Below are 19,569 nucleotides of genomic sequence, written 5' to 3'. Positions count from 1 at the left end.
TTGCTTCTGTTAATGTTATGCTGGTTTTGTTTGCCATTTGCTTGTCTTCTAGGTGTCAGCATGGATAGTTTTTTTCAAGCTTCTTTGCTATTGCTACAACCACTTGAAGATTTCTTCGACAATGTCTTTGTGATGGTGGTAAGTGTTCTGTTATCCTTGGCACTAACTTTGTCAGCATTTCTGATGCATGAATTACATATGTCATTTAAATACAGTGAGATGGCAATTATGTTCTCCAGTATGTTCAACAATTGTCATGAAATTATGATCTATTGTATGTATTTTGTTTAATCCTTAATCGGTTATTATCATTGACATCGTTTGCATAGTACTTTAGATTTGATTCTGTAGTGTGAGCCAAGGGCAGTGATTTCATGGCAAAAGATGTGCAAATACCTTTCTAAGATGGTATCTGTGATGAGGCATGCCCTTGTGCATAATGGTATAGGCCAAAATTTAAGCCATATGTTGGCACCTCTGTTTCAAGTCAACATGGCACATTCTGATACCTTTCTGGCATATATGTTTCAACCTGTTTAAGCACGTACTTGGCACGACAATCCTTGGTGTCAGCCTCATCAGGACTTATCATCTTGTCAAATGTGTGATTTATTTGATGAATTTTCTTCTACTTGGATATTGCAGGCATGCATCTTGTCAAACTTGTATTTATCAACTTTCAATCAATTGCATGTGGGTATAGAATAAATTAGAAGATTATATTATAGCAAATATCCACCATGATTTCAATCATCCATACTCGCTGAAAAGGTTTTATATTTTTTCTGGTTTGTAATTAAATTTTAATTGGTTATAGTTATGCATAAAATAAAAAACTTGACAAATATAAAAAGAAAACATTTATTACAAAGTTAATCTTGGTATATTAATTATTTATTACTTGCATTTCATTTGCATTCTCAATATTTGTTTTATTAAGTATCATTCTCATTCCTCCCTCAAAATGGTGTCCATTTCATCTGTCCATAACTAGGATCACGTACCCATCCTTGTTTTTGGTCCTGCATATTTCTATTCATCAAAATTTTCATTATTCTTTATAACTGATATTTAGCTCATCTTAAGCTTGAACTTATAGTGACTTGTAGTACGAGTGGACAATGGCAGATAACCAAGTCATTATTTAATAGTACGTCACCATGTTGGACTTCCCCATCATGAGTCAACCTTCTCCATTCCATCATGTAATCACAGACAGGAAATAAATAAGTCTCTCAGATAGGGTAAACCTACCTTTTTCGATGTATGGAGATGCAATGCTCTACATCTCTTGGTGGTCTTAAACATCACAAACCACCCATGAAGGTTTAAATTAATCATTTCTTGTTGGATGTAGTTCTTAGATTGAGAATCTGAACAGCCCTATTGAACCAACATGATCTGGTCTGCAGAGCTTTTACTTGCATCTCAAAAGTTTAATACTAGGTCAAGAAATAGACGAATAATTTCATATCACCATATTAGTTCAACTAAACTAAAAGCTTAATCCACTCTTTTTCTTTTTTTCCTTTTTTTTCCATGTCCTTCCCTGATAATGCAAGTAGGTATCAAGGTGTCTTTACCAGAATATGCTTGCTGAACACTTATTTCAGTTTCCTTTTTTAGCAGCGCATGTAGTCTATTTCGTTCTTTATTTTCTTTAATTTTGTTGCTGTTTATGCATGCATAGGAGGATGAAACAATCAAGAACAACAGGCTTGCAATTCTCAAGAAAATCGCAGATCTACCAAAAGGAATAGCAGATCTCTCAGTTTTGCCTGGGTTTTAGATTGCCCCACTCCCTTGATTCTCCTCACTCCGTGAGATGTACAGAACCAGAGAAATGTTCAATATTTGTCGCCTGGTGATGTTGGGCAACTACTGAGAAAATTTTCCATGTAAAGGCTTTGTGATTTCTTGGCTCTGTAATTGTATACACAAGTATAAATTGAGTTACGCCAATATATAAATTGCCAAATGTAAATTATCTACAATACTGTAGTTATTTGGTCTCGACTCCAAACCTCTGAAAGGAAAAACAGATACTGTAGTTATTGTGCTGCATTCTCTTGCAGTTGTCTTATTGGGATTACGAACCCGATTTCATCCAATTTTATGCGTCTGCACCATACCCTTGCGTTTAATTTTGTGTCAGATCATAACCCATGATGAAATAGAATAAAATAAACAAAGAGTAGCTTCTCGTTTGTAAGAAACTTGGGCAAATTGGTGGATTTAGTGAATCATGTAAACGAAGAAAACTACTGGGATATTTTCTAGTCAAAGAATCAAGGAAAAAATTAATATTATTAGTTTTATCAAAGACTCCTTCACTACTTAATTCTTTGAAAACTAAAATCAAGGGAAGGGGAATGAAAGCATTATCCAATGAATATAGGGGTTTTGGACACAAAAAAGAAATCTTATATACATCACACAAATCGCCATCATAATAATGAATAATGAATAATGAATTATATATATATATATATATATATATATATATATATATATATATATATATATATATATATATATATATATGTGTGTGTGTGTGTGTCTTTTTTGTCACGTGATAGACAGACTATTTTACCCCTGCCTCACCCGTAATTTTTGAACAGGTTCCTCCGTCGGTCCACTGGACCCATCGGAGGCATAGCCTCCACGGCCATCGCCGTCGCTCGCAACCCCCCTCGCCGTCAACTGCGGGCGATGAAGGAGGGGGGGCGGCCCACCCTCGCCCCCAACCTCCGTCGTTGGTTGCGGAGGGGCTGTGCAACCTCCTCGCATCCCCTGCTTGCCGTCGACCGCTGGCGACGAAGTCGCGGGCGTGCCCTTGCCGTCGCCAACGGCTGCTGGCGAGGACGGAGGTGTGGCGGCCCGCCCTCGCCCGCAACCTCTGTCGCTGGTCGCGGAGGCTGCTCCTCCATCGCTGGTTCAGTGGGGATCTGACAGAAGCCCGTCAGATCCTGGTCGCGGAGGCTGCGCCTCCTCTCTCTCTCTCTCTCTCTCTCTCTCTCGCCCGTCAGGACCTCTGTAGGTTTACCTATTTAATTTTCCCTTTTTTGAATGTTTCAAAAAGAAAATTTCCCTTTTTGAGCTTTTCTTGCTCATCAGTTAGCAAGAAAGAAATTATATTTAATCTATTAAAGACAAAAACAAATGAATGAACTAATACATTTCCTTTTTTTATTTATTTATCTTTCTTTTCTTGAGTTATTCTACAAGGAATATGGGAATCCACTGAAGTCGGAAATGACCATAGTTTATTCTTGCCACATTTTCTCTGGTAATCTAGCTTTGACTCGTCAATAGATTCATGTAAAACATCTGTCCTTCAGGTCAAAGTTTATAGCCATTGTCAGATCAGTGTGATCGCACGTTTTAGAGAGCCGTGAATGAATGAGTATTCAATGTGACCTTTATTGTTGTCTATCTTGAATTGTGCCATAAACTCGAGATATACACTTGACTTTCTATTCCATATCACATCATCAGATTCATGTGTTCTCCTCCAGCCAGAATGATTCACAGTTCTTCCATGGCAATGCAAAATTGAGTTAACTTGGCAATGCTTTTGGCTTTAAAATATCAGACTAAAAATTAAAAATAAAAATTTTAATTTTATATTCTTCGGTCAATTAAATGAAAAAAAATCATTTTTTTTTCTCGATTGAAGAAAGAAATCTTTCTGCACGAGTGACAAATTATTGCTTACAAGGGGATAAAATGCTCATCATATATGACCGACGGTGGTCGCCAGTTCCGAACCGAGGATCAATAACCCACTGCTCGTCTCTAAACCGGACCGATTCTTCTGAACCGTTAGTTCCGAACCGGCAGAAGAAACTGACACCGCCACTCCCTTCCTTCTCTTGTTAGTCCCCACCAATGGCGTCTCCGTCGACGCCCTCTTCGCTGCAGCGTCCTGCGAGCTGACGAGGAGGGGGAAGTTTAGCAGCGCGCGAGAGCCACGGATGCGGAACGCCGCGCGGTCGTAGGCCATCGCCGCCGCCTCCGCGGTCTCGAAGGTCCCCAGCCACAACCTCGCCCCATTCCTCCCCGGGTCCCTGATCTCCGCCGCGTACTTCCCCCACGGCCGCTGCCTTACCCCCCTGTAGTTCCTCCCCCTTTCGCGCGCTGTGCGTTGCGGCGGCGCAACTTCGGTCACGGCATTGGGCGGCTCATTGCTACTACCGCCATCGGCACCCGACGTTGTCGTGGTGGTGGCGAGGTAAGCCAGGTCGGGGTGCATTTCCATTCTCTGGGCCGGTGGGAGCAATAGAACGGGAGGAGGAGAGGGAGAGATCGATGGATGTGCTCGCGTAAGTTCATGGGAGGGTGGGGGATGGGGTGGGAAGGAGATATAAGAGGAAGGAGAGGTAAGTTAGGTTCATGCATCTCTCATTCGTTCTCACGTTCGTCGATGCTTCCTTGGCAGCGACGGTTGCACGTGCATAATTTGCATGAGCGAAAGATCTATTAAACTACTTGTGTAACGACATTACGTTTGACGGAAGCTTTCTCGTGGCTGCGATTCGTCTTCAATCAGTCAACGGTCCAACATTGTTTCCTGGGAATGGGTTGGGTCGAGCCAGGTCAGAAGTCCGTCGACTTGGCTCAAGTTAAGATGGATAGCGTGCTTCATCTGAGTCCAACCCACTGAGTTAACCGGTAAATACTTGATCGCGAGTCTGAGTTCAATCGAGTTGTATAAATTAATTGGGTTACGCCGGAGAAAGTGAACGTGGAGTAGGATCGCATGGCATGAACTAGGCACCTTTTTTGCCTCCCTGGATCCCATATAGGATTTGACACAGTCAAGTCTTCTAATTATGACGATGATCAGTTGAAAATTTTGAAGCATGAACAAAATAGTGCAAGTACTGCGGATTTCATTTTGCTTAAAAGGTTGTCATGACAATCACTGTATTTCTTTTAATTAGACTTCTCTAATATTTTAATTTTTAAATTTAAAATTTTATATTAAAAATTTATAGTAAAATGCTAATGTTATTGACTTTATTAACGGAACATACCGTATGAATAACATAAAAATAATAGGTAAAATGATAATTTTAACGATTGTAGCATATGGTGACATTTTGGGTGGTTGTTGTGGTGATGGTCGATGACAACGATACGGTAGTCGATATTGTCGATGCCGATTCGAACATCAACAATGAGAAGACAAAGGCAAAGCGGTGAGGCATCTGCGTCAAAGTCGAAGGAGGAAGAGGAGGGAGGTGAGCTATCTGTGTTGGCACCGCACCGCTCTACCTCCTCTTTCTCCTCCGATGCCACTCTCCATCTACGTCGGAGCCAGAGGAGAAAGAGGAGGTAAGTGAGACATCTACATCAGCAATGTGCTCAAATCCTCGAACGATTTCTTCGTCGAGCGGCATTGTAAATTCAAAAAAAGGGTGGTGGGCAACGAGAATGAGAGAGAGGTTGCGAGCAAGCTTGGCGAAAAGGCACACTTACTTTGAGCTCTTAAGCTTTAGCTAACGTGTGAATGATACATACACCCCGATCACAACAGCATGGTGGCAACCTACTTTCGAATCAACTTCGCCCACGATCAGAGAGTATTCGATTGGACGGCGAGAATTGATCATCGCATAAAATAGAGGCCTAAAGAGTACAAATTCGATAGTGGGAGAGACAACAAACCCTCATCCTCCTTCCCACTCACCTTCGGCGTCGTGGTGGTGGGGAGAGTATAAGAAAGATGGCGACAACATATACAACAAGCGAGACAACAAATAAACGATAAATCGCCGCATTATGGTTAGCCTTCCGAATGGGAATTATCATTTTGCCTAGGATTTTGAGATCAATCGGTAGTATCCTCTTTGCTTCACCTGCTTCGTCTTCCTCTTCCCTTCTTATGGTTAATGATGTAGATTCCTCGCATACCTCCTCTTCCTCCTCCGGCCCCAATGCAGATGCAGAGTGATGCTAGAAGAGGAAGAGGAGGTAGAGTGGTGCGATGCCGACGTAAATGCCTCACCTTTCTCCTTTTCCTCCTATGATGCTGACGTAGATGCCTCACCACTCTGCTTGCTCTTCATCCTCTTCATCAATGTTCAGCTTGACATCGACAAGGCTAACCGCTACATCGTCACCAACCACCATCACAACAACCACCCACAATGTCATCGTCCGCCACCATCATTAAAATTATATTTTGATTCATTATTTTTATGTCATTCATCTGTTAATAAAGTCGATGACATTATGATAAATGATTATAACTATATGATATTAATTTATAATTATCCCGAATGACAATGATAAGTTGAAACTCTTCACATGACATGACGTAGGTTTGTTAAAAGCTAAGGATAGACCGATATGCAGCATCTAATTCTCTTTCTTTTTTTCAGGCAATTTTTTCCCCTATTCTATTTTTTTTAATTCTCATTTTAAGCTTGCAGGATTAATAATTCCCGTTTGCACGTGTCTTATTAAAGACGAGGAAGAAGTAATTTCCAAACGTATTTAGAAAAACTCTATTTGAGTTAAGGAAAGAAATCTAAGCGACTTGGTTGATTTGGCTGATGGCATACTTATCCGACATAAATTGATGTTTGTGGCGGCGGGCGGACCTCGAAATAAAACGTACTAATCCGCTTTTTCATGGTACCCTACAGAATAGAATTGGTGAGACACTATAATCTTTTCATATCCAATGAGTGGACGGTGCGTGAACAACCAAGACACTTCACATTTGTGTCTGTTATCATGAAACCTCACGTTTCATATGAAAATTGTGAGATCCTACAATTGACGCAGCACATTTATTGGTGAACAAATGAAACCATCAGAATATTACTTTCCACTGCATTTATATTTTCGTGACCAACTACAACTGATACATTCAGTGATGTGCGTAAATCAAAATTTGCAAGCAGAAACGAACAAATGTTTCACCAAATCCACTATTCTAATCATCAATATCTTGCGTCGTTGTAACAGAAAGGGGTTCCCGAATACAATTAAACAAAATGAGAATTACAGCTGACCAGGAATTTTTCCAATAACCAATTTGAGAAGCATTGTGTGTGTACAAATACTACTTGTAATCTGAATGAACCCCAATGAGAATGTAATCCAAACTTATTCTAACAATATCTTTGCAATGGATCATAAATGAATAACGTACAAATATTTGCAATGAGCTTCATGTACAAGAAAATTTATCGCCTGGTCTTCTGTAGTTTCATATGGCCAAGGCCTCCTTTGAAGGAACCATACAAGGGCCTCGATCTTCTGAAGCTAAATATGTCTTTGATTTGACAAACTTTGTGTGTATCGGCTTCCTGGACTACCTTTTTGTACTCGGCAGTGTGGAGGCCACCATAGACTTGCACACTAAGTGTTTTTCTTTGTGGTGAATCAACTTTGACATATGTACTGAAAAAATCTAACAGTTCTTCCTTGCTAAGCTCTCTTAATGCTGCAACCTGTAATTTGTCAGATAATTATGCAGAATTAGACAAGTCAAATAGCAAAATAGTCATCTAATGATGTAATCTCAAGCCTTTACCTCAGACTCTCTTCTGTCGAACTTCAGAGTTCCATCAACAATTTCCCTCCAATAAAAAGCAGACTCCTCCCGCAAGTTCTTGTGTTTCTCAAGTTTCATATCAATGAGCGCATTAACATTGCTCTGAGAATTTTTGTTTTTACTGTTAGTCCTCAAAATGATCAGACATCATAATTTGAAATTCTATACTCACATATTAGGAACCCTTATCTGGACATCCAAGATACAAAATACAATGAAGAAAATTGGTTGCCATGAAAGCATCAGGGGAACATTGGAAAAGGATTTTCATGAGAGATTTTTTTTTTTTGTAGAAACCTAGAGCTTTGCAAAATATTTTCAGAGAAAGAAGCTATTATGAGAAAACTACCTATTCAAGGTTCAATTCTTACCCACCTGGTGGAAATCTGTTCTTGCAAAAAAGCTTCCAAAGTCAGCACTATTTCTCCCAGAGAATGATTTTTCTTTTTTGAAGGACCCTGATGTGATTTCTTTCTGTTTGGAACTCTTTTATCCCCTACTTTCCGGCATACCAAATAAGGCCACAATTTATAGAAGCTTATGATCTAGAAAAGAGAGGGATCCAGGTACTATTCCATTGTAAACTGGCTTCTGAAAGAAGCCTTTATCCTGGACTTTGTCCCTTGATCAACAGGACCGAACATCTATCACTAACAGCAGGCCCCACAGCTTAAATATAGCATGCTTCGGAGATGTTCTTTGTTTCTATCTCCTATTAATTGCTTAACAGATTTTTATGCCCATATTTCATGCTAGCTTGAAATGCTTGTGTAAATCTAGGGCTAGATCATTCAAGTAGTCAGCCGACAAGAACAACTTGTCGTTTTGTTTAAGAATAATCGAATTTCAGATATGCCTCAGCAGTATATGTGAAGACACAATTGAATTGCTTGACCATATTTTGTCTGACAGCCAAACAGATAAACAGATGGATATCATAGCTTGTTGCTGCTTCCCCTGTAAGCTGTTAGGATTCCAATCTTCAAGTGTCCTTTCTCTCTCAAGGTGTTGGGTAAATGAATAAACTTTAATATCACTAAAAAAATCTGGGTATTCTGGGATACGCTCTCCATGCTATCATGACGGTGTATCTGGAAGAAGCAAAATCATAGAACACTCCTCTAGCAGTGCAGGGATCATGACCAGTGTGCTTTTTTTCTTTTTTCGCTGAAACTTCACTTTGTTTTCCATTTTTTCTCCTTTCATATACTTATTTCATCCTTCTATATCATTCTTTCCAGTGCCAAAAAAAAGAAAAACGAAAAGTTCTAGAAACATGTTGCAAATCCCAATCACAAAGCATAATTTATACAATACGATAACTTTGAAAGAGAAATATGGACTGTAAAATTAATGGCTTTTTAGAGTGACAAAATCATAGACATAATATAGAGAAAAGAGAAATATAGGAATATGGAACTGAAAGAGATTTCAAAGTCACCACTTGTTTTTAAATAGAGAGCAGGGTTTGCTGTATCAATGCATACCGTTCGATATGAGTGGTACATACCAGTTCGACAGGATACCAATGAGCGGACTAGCCTCTATCGAGTGGTACCGATCACTTAACCCTATATCGGGCAATACAAGGTCTATACTAGGCGGTGGCAGTCAAAATTCGATCGTTACTGACCGGTACTAGACTAGTCAATAACGATCGGATTTCGACCATTACCGATCAAGGGCTGAGATTCCCTATTTCAAATGGTCAATTTGACCGTTTGAGGTTTAGAGGGATTTTTAAACCCTTTCCTCCCCCCTCTTGCTGCCCATTTCACTTTCTTAATCTCTTAAACTTTCTCAAATTCTTTTCACTCACATCTCTCTTATTCTCGAATTTTCACTCTCCTAAACTCAACAAAGCTACAATTTATGGATTGGATCAAATTTAGGAGGCTAATTTGGGAGGATTAAGAGGAAGAATATTCTAATCAAGAGGTATGTATTCTCTTTCTAGATTTTTATTGATTTATGAGATGATTAAACCTATTCCATGTGATGTATGACTTAATGTTAAATATGTTGTTTGATATATTTTTTATGATAGAATAGTGTTAATTAGGAAGTAATTAAGATCTTTAATATTGTGATTAGTGTGTTTAATATTTATTTTTTTCACAATTAGACACTTAATAGGTTAAATCTTTATATTGTAAGCATATTAAGGATTGGATCATATGTTTGTGATGTTATAATAGGTTTAATTAGGTTTTAATTAACTTTTTTAATGCTGTGATTAATAGTTTTAATGATGATTTAATAAAAAATTGATCGATATTGGGTCAATCTACATTATTTTTACTAAAATTATACTAAATTTATATTTATTTCTAACTTAAAAACCCTAATCTAACTTTTTTTATTTTTCAAGTATTTTTGAAGATTTTTTTGATGATTTTGAGCATACCATCGGTACGCCCCAGTATACCGTTGATACGCCTCGGTACATGGTGGTGGTTTATTATCGAATTAATCCTATGTCAAGCATCTGTATACTACAAACATTTTGTTGATAAAAAACCATGCACAACAGAAACAAAGGTTATCCTCTCGTCTTAATAGAGAAAAATAATGTCAGAATTTGGATTAACTAGCATAAAGTAATATATTTTGGTAAAATTAGTACAGAATTCAAACAAATATGCAAATGCAAAGTAAAAAATTCAAAATCTTGTGAGCAGTTTCTACAGAATTAGAATTTAACTTCTTATATGTTTTGAATAACAGAATTGCATTCCTAACCTCTAACAGCATGTATTACAATTAGCTGTAAACACAATGAACTAAAGCAAAAGCCCAGAACTAGTGACATAGTCAAGTCAAAGTCCCTAAGCTAGATAAATTTAAAATCGCCAGGAAAAAAGTACTGGTGACCAACCTTGTATTCTTCATTAGTCATTTCATAAAGTTTACTTTCAAACATCTCGAGAAAAGCAATGACTCTAGCATCAAGATATGCTGGATCCTGAAAAGTCAAAATAAGTTAAATCTAAAAGTAAAAAAAATATGTATATCAGAAAGTGTTATTGAGGTTCACCTTTATTGTAGATTGAATTATGATCTGCACTCCCCTAACTCCAGAGTCATTCCTGAGTATGTGATATTTAGAGTTAGCCACACATGTTGAATCTACAAGGGGTGGAAAAAGAATTTCCACATACCTTTGCACAAGTGCAGTTATATAACCAAGTTGCTCAACCGATCGAAGCTGATGGAATGCCGCTTGCTTGGCAATTAGAGCAAAAAGCTGAAGTTTAACATTTAACTTGATATCATCTTGATGAACCTGCACATAGTGACCTGATATTAACCAATTATCCTACAAAAATGTTATAATCACAAGAGACGATATTGTGATATCCCAAATAATTCCAATTGAACAGTCAGAGGGATGTTTTGGTGGTATACGGCAGGAGTACTCTGCTAATAATACAGGCTTTAATTTTTGTAACATTTTGGGTTGTGGTCAAAAGCCAGTAATATCTCAGTTTCTGTACATGTGAGGCATAACAAGCCATGTAGTAATAAATTGTACCAGAGTGAACATAACATTACACATGCAATAAGTGGAAATAAGTGGAATGGGTCTTGTCGTTGTACATAAAGTAAAATGGACACTCTACCAATCAAGTTTTTTAATTCCAGGTGTCTATTGTCAGATAGCTTTTTTCTCACTAGAATGGTGGATAAAGTAATTAAGAATTGTAAGGTTATACCTGAAGGCTCAACGAATCAACACATGTTGATAGTATTAGATATTTGCTAAGAAAATGAAAAAGGAAAAAGATCCTAGATCTACTAGGACTGGATGGTGACATTTTAAAGATAATAATATAAGAATTTCAAAAATAAGATGGATAAAGAGGACGATCAAAACTTAGACAAGGATAACATTGAGATTACAAGAATAAGGGTGATATCCAAACTTATGAGAATGATAAAAAGATTAGGAGCTTAATAATTGGAGAATCTAAAGATACAAAAGATGTAATCTAAAAGATTATGCTTTAAAGACTAGCAAAAAAAGTAAATGTGAGAAAAAAATCTAAAAATACTTCAAATATAAAAAGAGGCCAAAAGAGCTTCTAGTATGGTAGGATATAAGGATTATGATAATTTTTACAAGAAGTTTGATACTAAGGATGGGGAAAATGATACCTATCAAATTGCAAAAAAGAAAGCTAAAAAATTTAGGTAATATTAGATGTATTAAAGATGAAGAAAAAAAATGCTTATTGATGATAATGAAATTAAGAAAAGATTGAGAAAAATTATTTAATGAACATTCTATAAATGAATTAGCCTTAAAGATGGAAAAGAGTGATAGGTTTAGTAATCACAAATTAGTACAGAAAATTAGACCAAGTGAGGTAAAGCAAAAAAGCTTAAAGGAGGTGAAAATAAGTAAGAATCTGGGACATAGTGGTATTTTTATTGAGGTTTGAAAGAGTTTAAAAGACCAAGAAATAGCTTGCTGGCAAGCTTATTCAATTAAATTATGAGTTTCATAAAGATGCATGATGAATAGAGGATTGTTATAAGATAGTTGGTAGAGGCATCAGGAATTCTATGGGATCATTGGGTATTGTGAGATAGTTGCTATACGGGTCAAAGTGTTATAAGATAGTTGTTATAACAACAATGCTATACAGTGAAGTCACCGGGCGTCCGGGCACTCACCTAGGCGGCCGGGCGAGGCGAGGCCCGAGTGCCCGCCTATTGGACAGGGTAGACGACTTGACTCAGGTGCGACCCAAGCGCTGGGCGGGCTGATCACCCGCCTAGTTCAACTCAGGCTAGGTCGAAACTGAGTCGAACCAAAATACTTATATGGTTCGATTAAACCAGGTATCTATCGAAGAAACTACCACCCACGAGTGGCCTAACGCAGAAGTCCTTTCCCCAGTGCGTTTCTCATGCCAGCAGAGTTCCTCCCATCGGAAAACGACGATAGCAACGACAGCGATGGCGTCTTCCTCCAGTGGCAGCGTCTTCTTCCCTTCCCTCCAGATATATCTCTCTCTTTCTCCCCCTCCCTCCTCCCTCCTACCTCTGCCACATTCACCACAGCCCTCCTAAGTTCACCATCGCAACCCTCCTACATTCACCGCAGCCCCCCGTCTCCCCCCTCTTCCTTGTTCATTGCAGCCCTCCTACCGTCCTACGTTCCTCGCTCTTCACTCATTTTTTATGTGTCAAATTTGAAGAATATGGAAATTGGAATTGTTTCTTTGGATGTTTTTATGCTTGAGTTTTGGATTTTTTTCATGAAATTTCTAGAGGTTATGTTTTCTACCTGATGAATAGTAATCGGTTTGGAATTCAGTTTTGCAAAAATCTGGTATGGATGCAATGAGTGTTTGTTGCCTATTGTTGATTGGATGGAAAGCTTTTAGCAGAAATAGCATTTGAGCATTCCCACATAATGTGGGTCTGTGCATTAGTTTGTATGAATTCCTTGGACACCTGATGTTGTTCCAACAACATTAGGATGTACTGTGCATGCATAAGATACAACTTTGTGCATGTAAAGTTGAGAACAGCAGCTGCCTGCTGTAGTGAATAGTACCTGCCTTCTGTAGTGAACAGCAGCTGCCTTATTTGCCATAGTGAATCAGTAAAATGTCAATTATTATTCCTCTTGCTGTAGTTAAAGCTGCACATCTTGCTTTGTTTTGTCATTTTTGTTATTGGATATGGACAATGTAGTTTGGTACTTTAAATGAATACAAGTTTGATGTGTTATTTTAGTTTTAGTTCTTTTTTATTAATCATGATATATAATTTTTAAATTATAATATTTGGGAGCGTCTCACTTCGCTCAAGCAAGCGTCTAGCGCCTCGAGCATTTGGAGACCATGAAGCCTAGCACTTTTGACTACACTAATACCATATGGGTCCAAGTGTTGAATAATTAAGAAATAAGTTTTTATTACTTTGATGAGAATATTAAGATTGATTTGTGGAGTTATCAGAAAAGATAAAAATAAATAAATAAAGAGAGGAAAATAAATGTTTTTATCTATGATCAATTAGATATTGAAGATACATTCATGCGTAGAGTTACTAGGAAAGATAGGAAAAGATATGTTTTAATTTGTGATCAATTCGATATCGCTTCAACAGAAGATAAAATGAGTCAGAATTATTGATTTTAGTATGGTAAAGACATGTGCTAAGATCTATAGATTCGTAAGAGATAAAATATCCTATATAAAAGCCTTTAATAGAAACAATAAATAAAAACTTAAGATTCTTAACTAAGAAAATGATTCTTCACATATCTTAATAGCAATAAAAGATCCATCTAGTTGACAACAAATAGTTGGGTCTTCATGGCTTTACTATTGTTGTTATTGGATATGGATAGGTTCTAGCTCGTATTGGTATGAATCCAAGCCGATACATACCAAGTTTCGAAAAAAAAGCCAAAAAAATGCAGAAAAAGAGAAAAAGATGCAGTTTAGTTGGCTTTGTTTAGAATGACCCATACTAAATTTTCACAATCTAGTTTTGAGTATTTTATCCAAAACAAGTCTGAAGCCTTAATACAGTGAGATTGGCAACTTGAAACTTTCATCTCTTTGAACCATTTTTTCTCTCATCTATACCCAACTTTCATGAAAACATATGGAAAATCAGGATTTACTCCATAATCTGAAAACCAAAGAGATGAAGAAGACCTAACATCATAGATGTAAAAAAATTTTCACATATGCTGAATGCACATACATATATCACCATAATTAGGGTCTTCTTCCCCAAGCACCAGATGGACTTTAGGCAACATAAGCTAATTTTATGAGGGCTGTAAATTTAGCCAGCTGACAGTATTCCAATACATCAACTATACGGGACAAAATGAATACAAGAGACTGCAAAGCTTCTCTCTTTTCCTACGATTAAGTTTCTTGGGTACAAATAATATAACTTCAAATTTTCAAGGCAAAGTAGCAAAGCTGCAGGCTTATTACAAATAGCATGATTGAAGTAAAAAGAAAAAGAAAGCAAAAGCAGAATAAGAAAAAAGAAACAACGTGAGAGGTCTGAGAAATGACTGCACAAAAACATCAAATAAAGATAGCTTAACAAGCAGTAATCCTTAAGCTTCCTAAAAGTTTCCTTAAATCATTACTTATAAGTGCACGATCAAAAAATTGTCAAAAAGTCATCCTGAAATCATCCCCATCACAAGTTGGACTTACTCCACTGTAACTGAATCCAATTATGAGTTGAGGAAAATGGGTTAGCCTGAAAGATAGGCCAATGAGAATTTGAATATGAAGAGTCCAGGGGTACCGCAACAGAATAAGATCAAATTTATTTAAAGGCAACCCCACTAGGATGAAACATCCACATGTAATCCAGCCCTTTTTAATAGAATTGCCTATGATTTTTTAGTCTTAAAAAGTGGTTTAATGTGAACAAGAATTTTTATATTGATCAAGGTTTGTAATTTCATGCGCTGATAGCATACCAATCAGGGCTCGGACAAGTATCGTACCAGTCTGTGCAGTGTACCTAAAAGAAAAAGAAAAGACAAAAAGTCTGGTACATTGCCTGTACCACCTTATAGTGCGAGGTACAAGCCTTATATCATATACGCCACTCAGTTTACTCTGGTCCACATACCGGTGCGCTGTCGTATCGACCGTGATTTTGATCAATTTGTATAATATGACCTGTTAATGGCTTTAATGTTCATAAAATAACTATATTCTGAAATTGCAACATGTTCTATTTTCAATGATGTGGATGGCTTACATTGCAACAATCGGTGACAAGCAGTAAATGTGACGCTTCCACAGAATAGAAAATGCAACAGAAGCAGAATCTGCAACTATAGTCATAAGGTTCTCATTTTATCTTTCATTTTTATCATGATTTCCCTCTTCTCTTTTCTCTCGTTCTGCTCCACGCCTCCTCCCTTCATTTTTGTCATTTCAGGCTATCAAATAGGTTATAATATGTCAATTTTGGCCAACTCCAGTTAAGTTCAATTAGTTCTAGTTGACTCCAATTGTTTTTTTACTGTAAGGACAAAAACAGGCCACAATATAATCAGCCTTGCACAATAAGGATAAGGATTAAGCTTATGGGTACTGAATCAGCTAATAACATGAATTATGGATAGACATGCCTTGCATGTGTTAGAACCAGTCAAGCACTCATGTCCAACCAAGCTAATCCTTTTTCATTAATATTAGTAAAAGATACTTCAATACTATTGCAGTACTTAAACAGTTGATATTTAAAAAGGAAAATTATCTTTAAATGTTTCACATTTGTGATTAAAGGTAAGGAAAGTATCACTGTATGAGATAACAACATTTTAAACATGATGAAGCAAAGAAGTGCACCTGAATATAGTGGACTAGGGCAGAATTCTCATCCTTCTCATTCAAGACTTCAATGGGGTAATAGTAACATAAACCTCGCTCAAGTTTTATGACTCTGTTCGTCAGATGCTGTGATGGGAAAAGTGGTTTGCACTTGGGATGAGTAGACTTGAACAATATATCTTCAATATGCTGAACTATTGAATCTGCTTCATTTGGCTCAATGTTTCCTGCAATAGTTAACATGGAACAAGAAAATTACATGGTACAACTTTTAAGTTCACTTATTCAGCAATGCTAACCTGCAATATAGAATTCTAAGAAGGTCTTCTCCAGCATGGTGGTTGAGAATTGTGCAAGATGATTTGCTTCAAGATGTGGTAGGACTTCAAGTTTATCACTCCAAGGCCAGGTTTGGTCCTCTAGTAACAATGAACAATGGTACAATGCTTGCTTATATGGCTGTTGAAACTTAAAATTTTGATACTCCTTGATAACAGATTCCTGATTAATATATAAAAAAGACAAGTTTTGTTGGGGAACAATCGAGTGACTAAATCAGCTATGACATAAACCACAAAGGTGTAAACTTTATCATTTACTGAAATAGCATGAAAGATGAAAATAGAAGCAAGAAAGAAATATGAGAGAAAATGGATCTTTTTGCATAAAATTATTCAATGATCATCTAAAATATGTTAGTAACAATTATATTTGATAAAAAAACTATCAGCACCTTTTTAATTAGCAGTTACATGTACACTTATGGTAAAAAGATTTTGAATATTCAGGACATTTTAAGGGAAAACATGCAAGGAAACCAATGAGAATCTTATAGAATAACAGTAGTGAAACAATCTTGTTGAAATTTTATTATTTTTCAACATTATAGAACTGTCCAACTTATTTCACTAAAAACATGAAAAACAAAAGAGAGAACAAAGAATAGAAGATGTGTTTCAAAGGCACATAGAATCCCCAAAATTAGTCAGTATTCTCTGTGCAACATCAATTCTCCATTCTAAGAGGTTTATAATCAACTTCTCAATAGTGAAGTCAGCAGAAGTTATACCTTCTCAAAAGATACACTTATCCTTTGCTTTCCAAATCTCTTAGAATATGAAAGTAACAACCCATCCCAGGTAAACTTGTGACTTGGCTTCATTTTTATTCTTCTCCAATTAAACACCAGCTTCTTTAGCTTTAAAGGGGTAACACACATTCTAAGTTCTGGCAGGAGCGCTTCTTTCATGATGCAAACTAGGTAAACAATCTATCTCATTCATGCATACCCGCAAATCACAAGTTGCACCAGACCTTAAGCATTTCTTAACCACCATATATACAGAATGGATTTTCCTTTCAAAGCAGTCAATATGAATTACATAGCCTTGGTTGAAGCAATGCATTGAAAGGATTTCACGAAAAGTACAAACTCCTGCAGAGCTAAGAAATTTATACAACGATGCAGTACTGAACTCTCCCAAAGTTGCAATTTCCAATGGATGCATTCCATATCCTTCGAGAGAAGCACATTCTTTAAACTATTTGAATGCATGAGAATCCACTGAATTGCCCTTCCTCCATGTACAAGGACAATTGATGGCACTTTTACCCCACAAGCTAAAAACTAACATGTCTAATTCTTAGCTGACAATGGTGTTTGAAGGATAGGCACCATATGCCAAGGCACCGCAACTGAGATACATCCATCTCTATCCGAGTGCCAGTAAAATAGGGAAACTATTGCAATGATTGAAGGCAAACCAAATCAGAACCCAATGTCATAGTCCACAAGGCTCCAAAAATGGGAGAATTGGGATTGTCATCCATGTTTTTCCACAAAGGCTTCATTTTTCTGATATACTTATTTCAAAAAGCAAAGGAGATTTCTGCCATAGATTACCCTTCCTAGTCATTAGCCAAAAGAGCTTGATTGAATTCCTTTATACTGAGAACTCTTAAGCACCCCAAGCCTGCTGATTCAATGGATCAAGAGACAAACATTATCCGACCTTGACTACCTCCATATCCTTCCACGAAGTTCTCATAATTTTGTTTAGGGCAAAGGAAAGCCAATTTGGAAGTTTGCATGTCAATAAAAAATGAGGTGGCAGACCACACAGAATAGAGTTGACAAACACAAGCCTCCCCGCAAAAGATAGATGTTGACATTTCTAACCTGATAGTTTACTTTCAAACTTCTTAACATTAGGCTGCCAACAAATCTGAATAAAAGAAAATTCAAAAAAAGAAAGCCATGGTATTAGATGGGATATGAGGGATGACAAAATAGCAAAAATGCCAACTTCCAACATCTGGTGTAATCATCACCAACGTAAACGTCATTAGCCAAGAAACGATACATCATCCACAAAGTGCAGAGATGAACTTGTTCCTAGTCTAGGCTTGGGGAATTTTCTGAAATTAATTCAAGCTTCTTTGAAAAATGCAATGTATCCAACAATAAACATGGATGCCCAAGACGATAAATAGAGGATATTTACTTTTGTTTCTTGCAAAAGTTATAATTTCAGTGTCTTTATTAAAGATGTAAAAGAAACTAGATTGTGTTCATAAAGATCTGAGATGTCTTTCTAATCAGTGCCTTTGCCTGAAATTCAAGCTCTGAATATTGCCATCTAGGCTAATCTTGGACATAGCTTAGATTTGCTTGGTATTGGCAGTGTTTTTGGCTTCGTTTTCTGATTTTGTAAAACTAGCTAGCATTATAGGTTGAGTGGTCATCGCATGGAGGGGAAAGTGGCTAACACAACCCCATTTTTGTATGCCACTGTTATGAATTCGGCTGATGGCCTTGTGGCAAAAACATCAATTGTCTCAGCACCCTGAAACCCCTAGGTGGCACAGTATGGGGCATCAGTTATAAGTCCGAGAGGTGATGCAATGTCTTAGTATGCTATGCAAGCTTTCAGTTCAACGAAAGTGATAGTGAACATTGGGCCTGCACTGACCTTCGAGACCCCATTGTATGTGATCGTGCAGCCTGTTTGTGACAGCTTTTATCACAATTTCTTGCCCTTCTTGTGTGCAACGGTGATATATTTCTTGCACATTCACGTTTATAACATTCTTCTCTATACAGCTCCTCAATGTATTGCACAAGGTTAAGATCTAGGCTAACCATTGCGAGGTGTCGCATGAGTGTCATATCCCTCGGGCAATTCCATCTAAGGACGTGTAGAGTGGCATTGTAGTGTTTCAAACAAAGATTGAATTGCCACGAAGAGACAACATGATAAAACTAATATTGTTGTACAAAAGGGGCAATAGGCTTGCACAACCATTCCAAAGAAAAAGGTCGACTCATGCCAAAACAAACAAAGCAGCTCAAAAGGAGTTTGGTAAACAAAACCCCTCTCATGCAGAAGTGGCATACCCTGGAGGACAACCTGAACGACATAGAAGCCACAAAGAAAGGATGGGTGGATTGAAGATGTAGCTCGACATCTCAACATTGTCAACTGAAATTTGGTGAAACCTACGAAAGCAAGATGTGCTTTACAAAGTGCTGGATCAATTAGAGACCAAGTTAAAAGGTTGGTGGATGACTTGAAAGAGTCCATGCAATACTTTCGAGAGCAAGAGAAATAATGATTGGAAACCAAGTTAAACGGTTGACGGATGACTTGAAGG

At 37.4% G+C, this 19,569-nt stretch overlaps 3 protein-coding genes across 7 annotated transcripts in view; 1 reads left to right on the top strand and 2 right to left on the bottom strand.

Annotated features, from left to right (window-relative positions):
* LOC135608352 (glycine--tRNA ligase, chloroplastic/mitochondrial 2-like) overlaps positions 1-2,064 on the top strand; it is a 53,856-nt gene extending 51,792 nt beyond the window's left edge. For 3 of the 5 annotated variants that reach the window (XM_065101163.1, XM_065101151.1, XM_065101170.1), the window contains 2 exons: positions 53-138; positions 1,691-2,064. In XM_065101163.1, coding sequence (XP_064957235.1) covers positions 53-138; positions 1,691-1,789 — 185 coding nt within the window. In that variant the 3' untranslated portion in view covers positions 1,790-2,064. Of the gene's footprint in view, positions 1-52; positions 139-1,690 lie in introns of those variants that run through there. The other 2 variants (XR_010485496.1, XR_010485497.1) reach the window with 1 other exon arrangement.
* A 1,582-nt stretch (positions 2,065-3,646) lies between these two features.
* LOC135613182 (ethylene-responsive transcription factor 2-like) lies at positions 3,647-4,327 on the bottom strand. Its single transcript, XM_065110259.1, has one exon. It carries the CDS (start codon positions 4,259-4,261, stop codon positions 3,737-3,739), a length of 525 nt encoding a protein of 174 aa, XP_064966331.1. The 5' UTR covers positions 4,262-4,327; the 3' UTR covers positions 3,647-3,736.
* A 2,601-nt stretch (positions 4,328-6,928) lies between these two features.
* Positions 6,929-19,569, bottom strand: part of LOC103975260 (insulin-degrading enzyme-like 1, peroxisomal) — a 48,927-nt gene continuing 36,286 nt past the window's right edge. Inside the window, exons 20-26 of the mRNA XM_065101141.1 lie at positions 16,215-16,416; positions 15,934-16,142; positions 10,735-10,859; positions 10,611-10,662; positions 10,452-10,538; positions 7,553-7,675; positions 6,929-7,469 (exon numbers count right to left, since the gene is read on the bottom strand). Of these exons, the coding sequence (XP_064957213.1) occupies positions 7,203-7,469; positions 7,553-7,675; positions 10,452-10,538; positions 10,611-10,662; positions 10,735-10,859; positions 15,934-16,142; positions 16,215-16,416 (1,065 nt within the window). The 3' untranslated portion in view covers positions 6,929-7,202. The remainder of the gene's footprint in view (positions 7,470-7,552; positions 7,676-10,451; positions 10,539-10,610; positions 10,663-10,734; positions 10,860-15,933; positions 16,143-16,214; positions 16,417-19,569) is intronic.

The sequence above is a fragment of the Musa acuminata genome, chromosome BXJ1-2 (genome assembly GCF_036884655.1).
Source record: "Musa acuminata AAA Group cultivar baxijiao chromosome BXJ1-2, Cavendish_Baxijiao_AAA, whole genome shotgun sequence".
NCBI classification, from domain to species: domain Eukaryota; kingdom Viridiplantae; phylum Streptophyta; class Magnoliopsida; order Zingiberales; family Musaceae; genus Musa; species Musa acuminata.
Note: the sequence above shows the minus strand (reverse complement) of the source record. Positions and strands in the feature narration are given on the sequence as shown.